The 15,513-nt window shown below is 44.3% G+C and overlaps 1 protein-coding gene across 1 annotated transcript in view; it reads right to left on the bottom strand.

Moving 5' to 3' along the window:
* Positions 1 to 12,549: 12,549 nt before the first annotated feature.
* Positions 12,550 to 15,513, bottom strand: part of LBP (lipopolysaccharide binding protein) — a 32,007-nt gene continuing 29,043 nt past the window's right edge. The window contains exon 15 of the mRNA XM_015149034.3: positions 12,550 to 13,442. Coding sequence (XP_015004520.3) covers positions 13,398 to 13,442 — 45 coding nt within the window. The 3' untranslated portion in view covers positions 12,550 to 13,397. The remainder of the gene's footprint in view (positions 13,443 to 15,513) is intronic.

Below are 15,513 nucleotides of genomic sequence, written 5' to 3'. Positions count from 1 at the left end.
TTTTTAAATTCTATTTAATTTTATTTTTATTTTTATTTTTTGTAGACAGAGTCCCCCTATGCCACCCAGGATGGTCTCAAACTCCTGGCCTCAAGCAATCCTCCCATCTTGGCCTCCCAAAATGCTGAGTGTGAGCCACTGAATTTGGCCAGAGAATTTACTTTTAAGGAGTAGTATTTGCTTGCTTAAAAATATCCAAATAATGTACGATGGTACAAGAAAGAAAATAAAAATTTCCCAGCCTTACCAATGCTTCTTTTCCATTCTCCAGAGGTAACTTCTGTTTCAGTATCTTAGGTAACCTCTTAGTAGTTTCCTGTACACATATAAGCATGCATGCATGTGTCTATCTTTTTAAAGAACATAATACTGTACCTACTGTTCTGAAGCCTACTATTTCCACCTAATAAGTCTTCACATTCTTCTATGTCCGCACACAGAGATGGGCTTCATTCATTCATTCTTTTTAATGGCTGCATAGTATTCCTTTGCATGGCTGTATACCATGATATAACTACCAGTATCCTATTAAGGACCATAGAGGTTTCTTTTATTTTTACTTTGTTATTATTTTGCCATTACAAACAATGCCATAATAAGCAGTTGTACACAATGTAAATCTTGATATATTTGGATGACAAAAATCTGAAAAATGGTGCTTTGTTTATTGTGAGCCTAAGTAGTCAAAGACACTATAAGGAGTCTCATAAATACAGACATACTCTTCAGATAGATACTTTTATTTTGAAGTGTAACATATACACAGACAAGTATATGGAGAGACAGATGTTCTCAAGGTGAGCTCACCAATGTAGCCAGCACATGGATCAAGAAGTAGAACATTACCAAAACCCCAGGAGCTTCCTCACATCCTTTTCTAGTTACTATCCCCCTCCCCACCTTGAAGTCTGACCACTTGTCGAACTTTTGCTTCCATAAATTAGATTTGCCTTCTTTTGAATTTTGTGTCAATGAAATTATGCCAGACATCTTTCACTCAGCATCCTGTTTGCAAGATTCACCCATGTGGTGGCGTGTGGTTGTAGTTCATTCATGCTCATTGCTGTTTAGTATTCCATTGTGTGAATGTGCCACCATTTATCCATCTACTGTTGCTGAATGTTTGGGTTATTTCCACTTGGGGCTATTATGAAAACTGCTTTATGAACATACCTGTATGCATCTTTTGTTAAATAGATGTAGGCATTTCTGTTGAGTATATACTGAAAAGTAGAGTTTCTGGGTCATGGGGCTCATCATGCACGTTCAACTTTAGCAGATACATCTTGCCAAACAGTCCTCCAATGGTTGTACCACTTTGCACTCTAGTATGCAAATTATAAATATGCTGTGGACTAAGTGTTTATGTTTCAACTCATATGTTTGTAGTGGTGAAGAACTGGATGTCTATCAATGGGGGATAGTTGAACAAACTGAGAAATAGTCATCCAATGGAATATTATGCAGTGCTTTTTTTTTTTTTAAGAGACAAGGTCTCACTATGTTGCCAAGGTTGGACTTGAACACTTGGGCTCAAATGATCCTCCTGCCTTAGCCTCCTGAGTATCTGAGACTATAGCCAAAATTCACATGTGGAAACCCTCACCCCCTATGTGATGGTATTTGGAGATGTGTCCTTTGGAAGGTAATGAAGTCATGAGGATGGGGCCCTCATGATGGGATTAGTGCCCTTATAAGAAGAGACACAAGAGAACTTGCTTCCTTTCTCTCTGCTCTCTGACATGTAAAGGTACCAGGAGAAGATGGTCACCAGAAAATCAGGAAGATGGCCTTTACCACACACCAGATCTGCCAGCACCTTGATTTTGAACTTCCCAGCCTCTAGAACTATCAGAAATAAATGTTGGTTGTTTAAGTCACCCAGTCTATGGTAATTTGTTATAGCAGCCAAAACTGATGAAGAAACACTCCCACCAACAGGGCACACACTTTCCATTTATTCCATGTTCTTGCCAACATACTTTGATTTTATCTGTGTTTTTCATTTCAGCCATTTGATATTGACTCTTAACATGGCAGTGTGCAGGGGCAGTTCTTAGATAATTACTTTTTTTTTTTTTTTTTTTGAGATGGAGTCTTGCTCTGTCACTCAGGCTGGAATGCAGTGGTGCGATCTCGGTGCACTGCAACCTCCACCTCCAGGTTGAGAGCTACTTTTGATTGAACTGCAGGTCCTAGAAAACTAGCTGTGGGATGGATGGGTGGGACTGAAATCTGGGCTTGATGGGATCTGGAGGATGCAGGTGGTAACTCTGGGCCGAACCTTCCATTCCAAGGTGAGATAGTGAGAACATTCTTTTAAAACCAGCCCACCCGGCCCTGGGATTTCTCTGCTCTGTCTGTACTAATGGCCCCATGAGATCACTTGAGATGGGAGGAAAGCCCTTTCTAAGGGAAAGTAGAGAATTGAGCCCTAGATTCTTTAGTGGCCTCAGGTGGGAAATCGTTTTCTTCTGGCCCATAAAGCAGCCGTCTGTTCTGCTGTGTTTTACTACCAGCGTTCCTCTGCGGGCTGGGAGATGCAGGCCCAGCTGGATGCGCTGTGGGGGAATTTATGCGCCAGACTCCAGGAGAAGTCCCCAGGATGCCTCTACCTTTTCCCTGGCACACCAGCTGGGTGCAGCTCCCTGAATCCAGTTAGTCTGAAGGGGACATCAAGCCTGCCATTAGGGGACAGGCCAGCATCTCAGAAGAGACGGCTGGACCGGAAACAGGACAATTGGGGATAGTCTTCAAAGTTTTGGAGGCGGACATCCCCTAGGAATGTGAGAATATCTTTTTAAAAATAGCCAGAGGGCAGAAAAAGAGAAGAGGGCCCAGGTTTGAGCCCGAGGGAAGTTCACAGAGCCCTGGGTTCAGGAGCAGAGCGAAGTCGATTAGAAGACAGGAAGCAGCCTTTGGGAGCAAAGTTGGAGGAGTGTGGGGATCAGTCCTGGTGTTATTTTTATTGTGTGAGGAGTCTGAGCTGGGCATGCGTTTTCCTGATGGGGCTTTTTTTTTTTTTTTTTTTTTTTTAAAGAGTCAGTGTTTTGCTGTATTGCTCAGACTGGTCTTGAACTCCTGGGCTCAAGCAATCCTTCTGCCTTGGCCTCCCAAAGTGCTGGGAGTTATAGGTGTGAGCCACTGCTCCCGGCCCTGATGGGGAATTTAAATTCTTCAATCACAGCAATCTGATGCCTCTCATTAAATACCAGTCACCCACTAATGTGTCAATGAGGATTTCATAGAGAAGACACACTAAAGAGGAAAACCTAAGCTCTCTTCCTGCATCTGTGATACAAGATCGGTTCTGAAAGGCGTTTGAAACCCTATTATGTAGATTCTGTTGGCTTCCAAGTTCAAAGTAGCCACCAACAAATTAACTGCTATCACCATCTATTGGGGAGGACTGAGCTGATGACCTTTCTTTCTGGCCCACGATTTCCTCTGTAGATAATTGGTGACTTCTGATCATCTACATTCTACCAATGGATGAAAAACGTTTTCTAAGTTTAAAAGAAACTTTTTTTTTTTTTTTTTTGAGATGGAATCTCTCTCTGTCGCCCAGGCTGGAGTGCAGTGGTGTGACCCTGGCTCACTTCAACCTCCTCCTCCCAGGTTCAAGCAATTCTCCTGCCTCAGCCTCCCACATAGCTGGGATTACAGGTGCCTACCACAATACCTGGCACGTTTTTGAATTTTTTTTTTTTTTTTTTTTTTTTTGAGACGGAGTCTCACTCTGTCACCCAGGCTGGAGTGCAGTAGCCGGATCTCAGCTCACTGCAAGCTCCGCCTCCTGGCTTTATACCATTCTCCTGCCTCAGCCTCCCGAGTAGCTGGGGCTACAGGCGCCCGCCACCTCGCCTGGCTAGTTTTTTTTTTTTTTTTTTTTGGTATTTTTTAGTAGAGATGGGGTTTCACCATGTTAACCAGGATGGTCTCGATCTCCTGACCTCGTGATCCGCCTGTCTCGGCCTCCCAAAGTGCTGGGATTACAGGCTTGAGCCACTGCGCCCGGCCACATTTTTGAATTTTTAAGTAGAGACAAGGTTTCACCATGTTGGCCAGGCTGGTCTCTAACTCCTGACCTCAGGTGATCCACCCACCTTGGCCTCTCAAAGTGCTGGGATTACAGGTGTGAGCCACCATGCCCAGCCTCAATAAGATTTAAATGAACTTTTCATTTTGGAATAGTTTTAGATTTGCAGAAAAAGATTTAATAGTTTTAGATTTAAAAAACTAAAGCAGACCAGGTGCAGTGGCTCCCAGCACTTTGGGAAGCTAAGGCGTGTGGATTGCTTAAACCTAGGAGTTTGAGACCAGCATGAGCAACATGGTGAAACCCAGTCTCTACAAAGAACGCAAAAACTAGCTAGACATGTGGCAAGCACCTGTGGTCCTAGCTACTTGGGAGGCTGAGGTGGGAGGATTGCTTGAGCCTGGGAGGTGGAAGCTGCAGTGAGCTGTGATCACACTATTGCACTCCAGCCTGGGCGACAGAGCAAGACCTTGTCTCAGTAAATAAACAAAAAATAATTTTCAATTTCTTTACAAAAATTTTTAAAACTAATTTTAGATTTGTAAAGATCAAAAAGAGAATTCCCATATATCCTGTCCTCGGTTCTTCTATTGTTAGCATCTTATATTAGTATTACATTTATTACAGCTAATGATTGACATATTCTTATTAACTCCACAACTTTATCCACATTTTATTATTTTTCTCCCTAATGTTCTTTTCATTTTCCAGGGTCCCACCCAGGATGCCACACTGAATTTAGTCCTCAAGTCTCCTGAGGCTCCCCTGGGCTGTGCCAGTTTCTCACACTGTCCTTTTTTTGATGACCTCGACAGTTTTGAGGAGAACTTGCCAAGAGTTTTTGTAGAATGCCATTGAATTTGGATTTTTCTGATGTTTTTCACTATGGGTTTTGGGGAGGAAGACCACTGAGTGCCATTCTCATCTCAGCATGTCAAACACACCTACTGTTACGGACTGAATATATGTCTCCTGCTCAAATTCATATGTTGATATCTAAATCCTCAATAGGATAACATCTGGAGGTAGGGCCTGTGGGAGGTAATTAGATCATGAAGGTGGAGCCCTCATGAATAGAATTAGCACTGTTAAAATAAAAACTTTATTTTATTTATTTATTTATTTTTAATTTATTATTATTATTTTTTGAGATGGAGTCTCGCTCTGTCGCCCAGGCTGGAGTGCAATGGCACGATCTCTTCTCATTCTCACTGCAACCTCCGCCTCCTGGGTTCAAGTGATTCTCCTGCCTCAGCCTCCTGAGTAGCTGGGATTACAAATGCATGCCACCATGCCTGACTAACTTTTGTATTTTCAGTAGAGACCAGGATTTGCCACGCTGGCCAGGCTGGTCTCCAACTCCTGACCTCAAGGGATCTGCCCGCCTTGGCCTTCCAAAGTGCTGGGATTACAGGTGTGAGCCACCGCATCCAGCCAAAAGAAAAACTTAAGCTAAATTAAATTTAAAAGAGTTTACTGGAATGAGAACAATTCGCGAATTGGCAGCCTCCGGAACCAGAGCAGGCTCAAGAGAGCCCACCTAGCGCAGCACATGGTGGTAGAAGATTTATGGACAGAAAAAGGAAGGTGATGTACAGAAAACGGAAGTGAGGTACAGAAACAGCCAGATTGGTTACAGCTCTATGTTTGCCTTATTTGAATGGTTTAAACAGTTGGCTACTTTTGATTGGCCAAAACTCGGTGATTGGCACAAGAGTAGGGTATGGTCTGTTTACAACTCCATTTAGGTTATAGTTCACGATGTACAGAGGAATCTTTAGGCTGAACTTCAAAATATGTAAGGCAGCTTTACGCTAACCTGGATTAAACAGTGCCATCAGAAGACAAGACATGACAGAGCTTGCTTCCCTCTCTTTGCTCCCCACCATGTGAAGAGACAGTGGGAAGTCAGAAACCTGCCACACAGAGGAGGGCCCTCGCCGGTCATGCTGGCATCCCAATCCCAGACTTCCAGCCTCTAGAACTGTGAGAACTAGGGTTTACGGTTGAAGTCCCCCAGTCTATGGTAATTCATTAGAGCAGCCTGAACTAAGATGCCTACTATCAACATGACTTATCACTGAGTATCTTAACCTTGATCACCTGGCTAATGTAGTATTTGTCAGGTTTCTTGATAAATTTACTCCCCACCGCCCTTCCATACTCTATTCTTTGGAAGCAAGTCACTAAGTGTAGGCCATACTTAAGGGACAGAGAGTCATCCTCCCCACTTCTTGCAGGGCAGTGTTTATATACATTACTTAGAATTTTTCTATATGGGAAATTTGTGCCTTCTCCCTAAAAGGGGGTTTTTCATTGAGACCCTGATCTAGCAATGTTGCAAAAATTGGCCACTTGACCTCAATAAGGTGACTGTATTCGTCTGTTTTCACACTGCTATGCAGACACACCCAAGACTGGGTAAGTAGGTTTAATTGACTCACAGTTCCGCATCGCTGGGAAGACCTCAGGAAACTTACAATCATCACGGAAGGACGAGGAGGAGAAAGTTATCTTCTTCACAGGGCAGCAGTAAGAAGTGCTGAGCAAAAGGGGAAAAGCCCCTTATACAACCATCAGATCTCAGCCGGGTGCGGTGGCTCACACCTGTAATACCAGCACTTTGGGAGGCTGAGCCGGGTGGATCACTTGAGGTCACGAGTTCAAGACCAGCCTGATTAACATGGTGAAACCCTGTCTTTACTAAACATACAAACAGCCGGGCATGGTGGCAGGTGCCTGTAATCCCAGCTAGTTGGGAGGCCAAGGCAGGAGAATCACTTGAGCCTGGGAAGCAGAGGTTGCAGTGAGCCAAGATTGTGCCACTGGACTCTAGCCTGGGTGACAGAGCAAGATTCCATCTAAAAAAAAAACAAACAGACAAACAAAAAACCATCAAATCTCATGAGAACTCACTCACTATTGCAAGAACAGCATGGGGGTAACCACCCCCATGATTCAATTACTTTCCACTGGGTCTCTCCCACAATACTTGGGGATTATGGGAACTACAATTCAGAATGAGATTTGTGTGGGGATACAGCCAAACCATATCAGCGACTGAATAATTTCCTGTCACTATTTGGCTTTTGAGAAATTTCCAGTTTTCTCTCCTGGGCTCCAGACCACGGAAAATTCTGTGGCTGCCCATATGGCTGGGCTCAGTCTTCAGCATCTTCAGAGGTTAAGCTGATATGATGTGACCAAAAGCCCTGCCATGGCTCCCCTTGTTAGACTATCTGTTATGGACCAATGCCCCCAGGTAAACAAAGACACTGTTACCAGGCAAGCATTCCAACGGCTTAGAGATTACCTTCCAGGGGCCAAGGACAAAAGCCATGTCTCTCTTTGAGCAGGGTTAAATTCTTTACTATGTCCTGCTTCACTCCACTGCCATGATACCATATGGACCCCTTCAACATCCCTGTATACCCAGGCACTACCTCAAGAGAAGGGGAAAGTCTGGAAAGAGGAGAAAGTGAGCAAATGACAATTTGCTAAATTAACTGAAGAGTCAGAGTTATGGGATTTGATTTCTGGGCATTTATTCTGCAATGTACCTCCACATGTATGAATTGGCATATGAATACAGGTATTCACTGAAACATTATTTACAAAAGCAAAAGTTTTAAAACAACCTGAGGACCCATAAGTAGGAGTTGGTTAAATAAATTGTACCTTTCACCAGGAGATCCTATTCATCTTTAAATAAGAATGAAGAAGTTATTTTGTACACACACAAATGTGAAATATTATGAAGCTGTGTTAAGTTTTAAAAATCAAATGCAGAAGATCTCTGTGTACTAATAGGGACATACATTTTAGACTTTTCCTGTGAAAGAAGCAAAGTACATTCGCTGTGCTAGCTCCTGCCAGACTTTCTAATCCCTGGGGCCCAATGCTGTACTTGGTTTTGGTTTTGTTTGTTTTGTTTTCTTCTCCTGCCCTTTCCACACATGCACACTTATTGATTCTACTGTTTGCCTAACCCTTTGATACTATACCCCACAGCTCTCATCTTTCCACCTATTCAGACCTGTGGCTGCCCCTGACCTTGTTACCTACATTGCCAGGACTTCTCCATGCTGCCTTCACTTACAGCACAATATGGACTATCCTGGCATGCTAGTGTCTTTTCTTCTAAGCTGCATCTCGGGCTCCTTAGAAAGAAGAAATGCAGGCTGGGCACAGTGGCTCATGCCTGTAATCCCAACACTTTGGGAGACCAAGGCAGGTAGATCACCTGAGGTCAGGAGTTCGAGACTAGCCTGGCCAACATGGCAAAACCCAGTCTCTACTAAAAATACAAAAATTATCTGGGCGTGGTGGTGGGCGCCTGTAATTCCAGCTACTCAGGAGGCTGAGGCTGGAGAATCACTTCAACCAGGGATGCTGAGGTTGCAGTGAGCCGAGATCATGCCATTGCACTCCAGCTTGGGCAACAAGAGAGAAACTCCATCTCAAAAATAAATAAATAAAAAGAAAGAAGAAATGCAGCTGGGAATGGTGGCTCATGCCTGTAATCTCAGCACTTTGGGAGGCTGAGGTCGGTGGATCACTTGAGCTCACAAGTTCGGGGCTTGCCTGGGCAACATGGCAGAACCCTGTCTCTACAACAAATACACACACACACACACAAATAGCTGGGCATGGTGGTGCATGCCTGTAGTCCCACTACTTTGGAGGCTGAGGTGGGAGGATGGCTTGAGTCCGGGTGGTGAAGGTTGTAGTTCACCAAGATTGTGCCACTGCTCTCCAGCCTGGGAGACAGAGCCAGACCTTGTCTCAAAAAAAAAAAAAAAAAAAAAAAAAAAAAAAAAAGCATGTCTTGAGACTGAATGGGTTCTGAGACCTTACCTGAGATTCTCATTAGAAATATCATGTATTCCATTTTCTAGGCTGTTCCTGCTGCTTAGGCCATTCAGACAGAGCTGTGGTTTTGGTGATGGAAGGAGACCTCAACTGGCTATAGCCTGCCTGCCTTTTCCTCCAGTGATTTAATTCTGTTACCTAAGCCTAGGCCCCAGGCTGGGGATGTAGAAAGTAGGAATGTCAGGAGATGAAAGGATTCTGTTAGAGATGATGAATTGTGCTTAGGTATGGAGACAAATTAAATCAGAGTAGTGGCCTGGAAGACACCGGTGGGGCTAGATGTTCTGATCAGGTTGAGGAGAGGAGAGGGGAAATCAGTGAATGGCAGAAGGGAGGAACAGGTTGTAGTCAAGAGGAGGCACTCCAAGGTGGCATCTTGGTTTTGTGTGAGAATGAGTTCTACACAGCAATGAGACTGTGGTCTCTTGAAAGTTCTTTGACAGTCCGGTTCTTCTGGTCATTGAGATCAGAACCTCCTGTCCCAAGGCCAGTCCTTCTCTACAGGTTGGAGCTGTCCGGGATACTCATATGTTTATGGTCAGATTTCAGGGTGTCAGAACCTGCAATGGGACTCTAGGGCCAGCTGTGTTGTCCTGTACTACCCCATCAAGATATAACACTGTTGGGGCTCAGAAAACTATATGCCAATACATGGCACATTGATATGCTGAACTAAAAAAGCAGCCTCAAGGTCTTCCTCTGATCTTCCCTCACCTCCTTAGCTCTCTGATCCTCTTTCCTGAAGCACCAGCAGGGACTCTGTCTGGAATTTCCTTCTCTGAATAAGAAAACTTCTTTCCAAAAGAAATGCAATTATTTTAAGACCCCCTTCCTAGGAATCTCATCAAAGAGCCAAGAAAGATTAACTGGAGAAAAGACTGGGAATCATCATCTTGCCCAGACAGGCTTCTTCATCTATCCTTTTAGTGCAGCTCAGAGATTACCCGGGGCCCTTCATCTGCATAACAAGGCAACCTTTGTTCATTGTGAAGTTCTGCCCCTCACCTTCCTGCCACCTCCCCCAGTGCACAGAGGAACTTCTTCTTCCAGGCCATTCTTCTTTGGGCTCAATCATTTCCCCTGAAAATCACTTACTCCCACCTTAATCTATGCCCTTCCCTATGAAGAAGGGTAGAGAAGCATCTGTGCCCATTGGCTTCTTGGGTAATTATTCTTTTCTTTTTTTGAGACAGGTACCTGGGCTCTGGTACCTGGGCTGGAGTGCAGTGGCGCAATCTTGGCTCACTGCAACCTCTGCCTCCTGGGCTCAAGCGATCCTCCCGTGAGGCTCAAGCGATCTCAGCCTCACGGATAGCTGAGACTACAGGGGCATGCCCTTATGCCTTGCTATATATATATATATATATTTTTTTTTTTTGTACTTTTTATAGAGATGGAGTTTCACCATGTTGCTCAGGCTGGTCTCAAACTCCTGAGTTCAAGTGATCCACCCACTTTAGACTCCCAAATTGCTGGGATTATAGGCATGTGCCACTGCACCCAGCCTGGGTAATGATTCTTATGTGATTCCCCCATGCTGTCTATGTTAAATAAATTTTGTATGCCTTTTTCTTCTATTAATGTATCTATTGTCCTTTCATTTTCAGCAAATTATCAGAGGGCAAAGGGGGAGGCTTTCTCTTGGCCCCTATAGCACTTGTTACAAAATGAAAATGTTTAGTTTCACGGAATAAGAATACCCTTTTCCTGCTTTATGAATAACAAACCTTTTGCCTTTGTCACAAATAAGTATTTTTTCCCTCGTCTTATGGCAAACCTTGTTGCCTCATACCCATCAAGGACTTGCCTGAGCTTCCCTGAGCCTTTTCTTGGAGCTATCCCTGGGAATGTCCTAGAATGTTCTGGAATGCAAGCTTGCCTGCAAACTAAACCTGAGTTGTAAAAAAATATGCAGAGAACAAATCACAATTTTTCCAGGCAACGTGGCTAACATTTTAATTGTACAGCTGGGGTTTTGACCAGCTGAGCTGCTACCCTATTGTAAGGTCATGAATAGACCACATCAGTGCCCCACCCAGATTCCCAGACCTTACCACCAATGCACACCAATCTGACTTCTAATCACCAGTGCTTGCATTTCTTTGCCTGAGAGATTTCTATGACTCCTATAGCCCACTCCCCAGAATAGAAGAACCAGAGAACTAATAACCCCTAGGAGTTCCCCTCAACCTATGACTGATGGGAAGTGGCGTATATATACTTCAGCTCCCCTTGCTCTTGGGATACCATGAGATGTGCTGTACATTAAGTCTCAGAGTTTCTCCAGTGGGATTAGCTCCAGTCACCTATGGTAGTAATTGGTTTCATCACTCACCATTTATAGGCTGCCTTCTCCATCTCATTTTCCAGTTCCTGTTGGTACCGCCTGGGATCTTCTTCCAAATAAACTATTAGGTTGGTGCAAAAGTAATCACGGTTTTTGCGATTGAAAGTAATGGCAAAGGCCGGGTGCAGTGGCTCACGCCTGTAATCCCAGCACTTTGGGAGGCTGAGGCAGGCAGATCACGAGGTCAGGAGATCGAGACCATCCTGGCTAACATGGTGAAACCCTGTCTTTACTAAAAATGCAAAAAATTAACTGGGCGTGGTGGCGGTACCTGTAGTCCCAGTTACTCAGGAGGCTGAGGCAGGAGAATGGCGTGAACCCGGGAGGCGGAGCTTGCAGTGAGCCAAGATCGCACCACTGCATTCCAGCCTGGGCGACAGAGCGAGACTCCGTCTCAAAAAAAAAAGAAAAAAAAGTAACAGCAAAAACCGCAATTACTTTTGCACCACCCTAATACTTGCACTCACCTCTTTGTTTCAGGGTCTACTTTTGGGGACACCAAAGTATGACAGGTGATCTAATTGTGTCATCCATTGACCACCACCTGGTTATTCCCTGGGCACCTACAGAAGCTTAACATGAATCCATCAAGTTCCAAAGTAATCCTGCTGGGAGCTCTTTCCAGCCTCATTTGACAGGAGAGGACACTGACGCTTGGAGATATCTTGCCCACGGACCCAAAACTGGTAGGCTGGAATCAATACTGGCTCTTTTCAGCATACCTAAGTATCACTCTTAAAAGCAGGAACAGGAATGGAGCCTGCGCTGCAGGTATTTCTCCCCATGAGGACCCCAAAGCCTGGCAAATAGAAGGTGCTTAGTAAGCACACCCAGCCAAGAAATATGGAATCCCCATTGTGGCTAAATAAATCCTTCCACATGGATTACCCAATACAGTCATTATAGCAGTCCCAGAAAGTGACTACTATAATCATCATCATCATTTCATAGATAAGGACCGCAGGGGCAAAGTGACCTTCCCAAAGCCACACGGCTAGTACTGGATGAAGCCTGTGTCCTTCACCAGTCGGCCATAGGGATGGACAGTGGTGGAAAACAAATGAACAAAAGTAGAGAGGAGAGAGGACACGAAGCCACAGCTTACCCTGCCACCAGCTGGGCGACAACACATCGTCCCATCTTGGAACACATCTCTGTCACACACAGGGTAAATGGGACTATTCCCTGTGAATTATCTGCTAGCCTGAAGCTCCATCCATCTGCTCATTAACACAATAAAAAAATTATCAAACGAGTCTTCTGACTCCCAGTCCCTGGGAGCCCAACTACATAACTTGGAAACGACTCTTTATTAGTCTGATCAAAGGCTCATTGTTCAGTAATTAGAAATCATGGCCTCTCCCTCCAGGCTTGGGGCTTATAAACAACAGTTGGATGAGCTTTTTATTGGGGTTGGACCAAAAACTTAGACAGATCCATTTCCTCCTAATTTACACCTGCTTCAATGGGGGAAAAGCAGCGGGAGGCTGAGCTTTTGCTCCAGGAGATCATTGGCTCCCCTGGCTGTAGCAGGCGAGAAATGAGGGAAGGAACGATGTTGAAGTGAGCCCCTGCCTGAGACAGGACAAGGGCCTTAGAGACGAGCACCGATGCCAGGTCCAGGGCTAAGTGATGCACAGAATCCCTGGTTCTCTCATTGAGGCTCCCACAGCAGCGGCGATGAGAAAGGGGCCTTGGAGACCATAGATGGGGTTAACTATCCAAAGACCCCTGAGGTCAGAAGAGGGCAGGCAGTGATGAGGCTTGCCAAGTGATTTCATCATCTCATCATCTAATAAATATTTATTGAGGACCTGCTAAGTGCCAGCACTCTGCTAGGCATGGGGATCAGATGGCAAAAGAAAAAAAAAAAAAATTACAGTGCCTGCTTGTAAAGATATCCCAGGCCAGTCGGGGAGGGTGGTCCCTCCTGGAGGGGAAAGCAAAGTCCAGACTCAGAGACAGCATGCATGCACCTGGTGAAGAGGAGGAGGGTGGAGGCAGAGGCCAGGCAGACCTCATCCCCGGAGCTGAGAGCAGAAATGTCTTCATTCTTCAAGAATCTCCGAAATGTGCTGCACAGCTGGAAATGCAACATACAGATCCAGATGTGGCCTCCAAGCTTCATCTTTCTTGTCCTCAAACTCTCATGTATTGGACGTTGGCACCCAAGAACAGGAAGTCCTAGGAAAAACAGGACAGGACAGGATGGTAAAGAGTATCCTCTACTCCAAAAAGATGCATCTGCGATTGAAAGGGCGCCCACGTCTTGTGAAACACAAGCTCTGCCAGAATCCAGGTCAGTGCATAAATCGCGAGTGTGCCTCAGTCCCCAAGCTCTCCATAAAGCATAGCTTTTCCCAGCCGCCTTCTCCAAAGTAGAGATCGATCTGTCATTCCCCGAGCTGCTGCTGCCTGACAGGCCTCTAAGTGTCCTTTGTGTCACCTAAATTTTCTCTCCTTGGCAAATGACGAAAAATTGTGAACTGCTAGGGTGTACTCTCCTGCTTTTCTTATGTTTCCATCACCCAGAGGGGCAGGAATTCTGAACCAAAGACCAAGTTCAATTCTTTCCCACAGGGATCCATCCTTTATTTTAGATGGTTAGACACATGGACAGAGTTGACCTCAAAATTCTAATGAATATTATAATATATAATAAATCTAATTACCTTCCACATGTCAAACATTGAGCTAGAAGCTATCATACTTGCCCTCTAATCATCACAAAAGCTCAATGACGTTTAGGTTACGTCCCATTTTACAGAGGAGAAAACTAAGGCCGATGAGATGAACTGTCACTCAATCTTTGATTTGAACAATGATCTGTCTGACTACTTACGAACGCTCAAGAGCAGTTAAGTGTTGAGTATCTCAGAGCCCAAAAGGGCTTTGGACATTTGTTTTTTAGATAGAACAGTTGGTCAGTGTTTCTAGGTTCCTAATCATCCCCCCCTGCCCTTCATTCCCTTTAATGACTACTATTTTCTGATGTTAACAATGTACCAGGCACAGTGCAGCATCCCCCTCCTGCTAATGAGTCTGCCAACCCAGTTCATCTCGTCTCAAAAGATAACCTGAAAATTGCAAGCACTGATAGACCACAAAATGCTTGGTCAGAATCATAGTTTGAGTAGTGAAAAATAGTTTTTCACTATTTCACTTGGTATTAAAACAGTTTTTAAGTTAAGCTTAAAAAAGAACCTTAAGTTAATTTAAAAAAATTTTTTTGAGACGGAGTCTTGCTCTATCACCCAGGCTGGAGTGCAGTGTCATGATCTCAGCTCACTGCAGCCTCCGCCTCCTGGGTTCAAGCGATTCTCCTGCCTCAGCCTCCTGAGTAGCTGGGATTACAGGCGCACATCACCATGCCCAGCTAATTTTTGTATTTTTAGTAGAGATGGGGTTTCAGCATATTGGCCAGGCTGGTCTCAAACTTTTGACTTCATGATCCGCCCGCCTTGGCCTCCCAAAGTGCTGGGATTACAGGTGTGAACCACTGCTCCTGGCCTAAAAAAAAATTTATTTTAAGTTTAAAAAATAAGGGAAAGAAAGAAAACAGGCAGGAGCACTAGTAATGCAACTGTGCAAAACAAACAAACAAACTTAAAAAAAACCCTTAAAACAAAAAGCACTAGAAGTACACCAAAATTCAAACTGTGGTTGTAGTGGAGCAATAGGCTTATGAATAATTTTTAAAAATGTATATAGTGTTGGCTGGACATGGTGGCTCATGCCTGTAATCCCAGCACTTTGGGAGGCCGAGGTGAGCCTATCACTTGAGGCCAGGAGTTTGAGACCAGCCTGGCCAGCGTTGTGAAACCTAGTCTCTACCAAAAATTAAAAAAAAAAAAAAAAAAAAAAAATTAGCTGGGAGTCGTGGTGGGAGACTGTAGTTCCAGCTACTCCAGAGGCTCAGGCACAAGAATCTGCTGAACCTGGGAGGCAGAGGTTGCAGTGAGCCAAGATTGCGCCACTGCACTCCAGCCTGGGTGACAGAGCCAGACTCTGTCTCAAAAAAAAAAAAAAAAAAAAGAAGTACATATGGTTGTAGTACTTGTTTAAATGGGGAGGCATGCCAAACATATATTTATAATAAAGCTCTTCAACCTAAAAATTTAGAAGAAAAGCTTAAAACTTACAAATGACTTTCAGAACCTGACCAAATGCTATGTCTAGGACTTATGGTATTTTCTTTCTTTTCTTTTCTTTTTCTTTCTTTCTTTCTTTTTTTTTTTTTTTTGACGGAGTCTTG

This window comes from Macaca mulatta, chromosome 10 (genome assembly GCF_049350105.2).
Source record: "Macaca mulatta isolate MMU2019108-1 chromosome 10, T2T-MMU8v2.0, whole genome shotgun sequence".
Lineage (NCBI taxonomy): Eukaryota > Metazoa > Chordata > Mammalia > Primates > Cercopithecidae > Macaca > Macaca mulatta.
The sequence above is the reverse complement of the archived record's forward strand: the minus strand, read 5'-3'. Positions and strand labels throughout refer to the sequence as shown.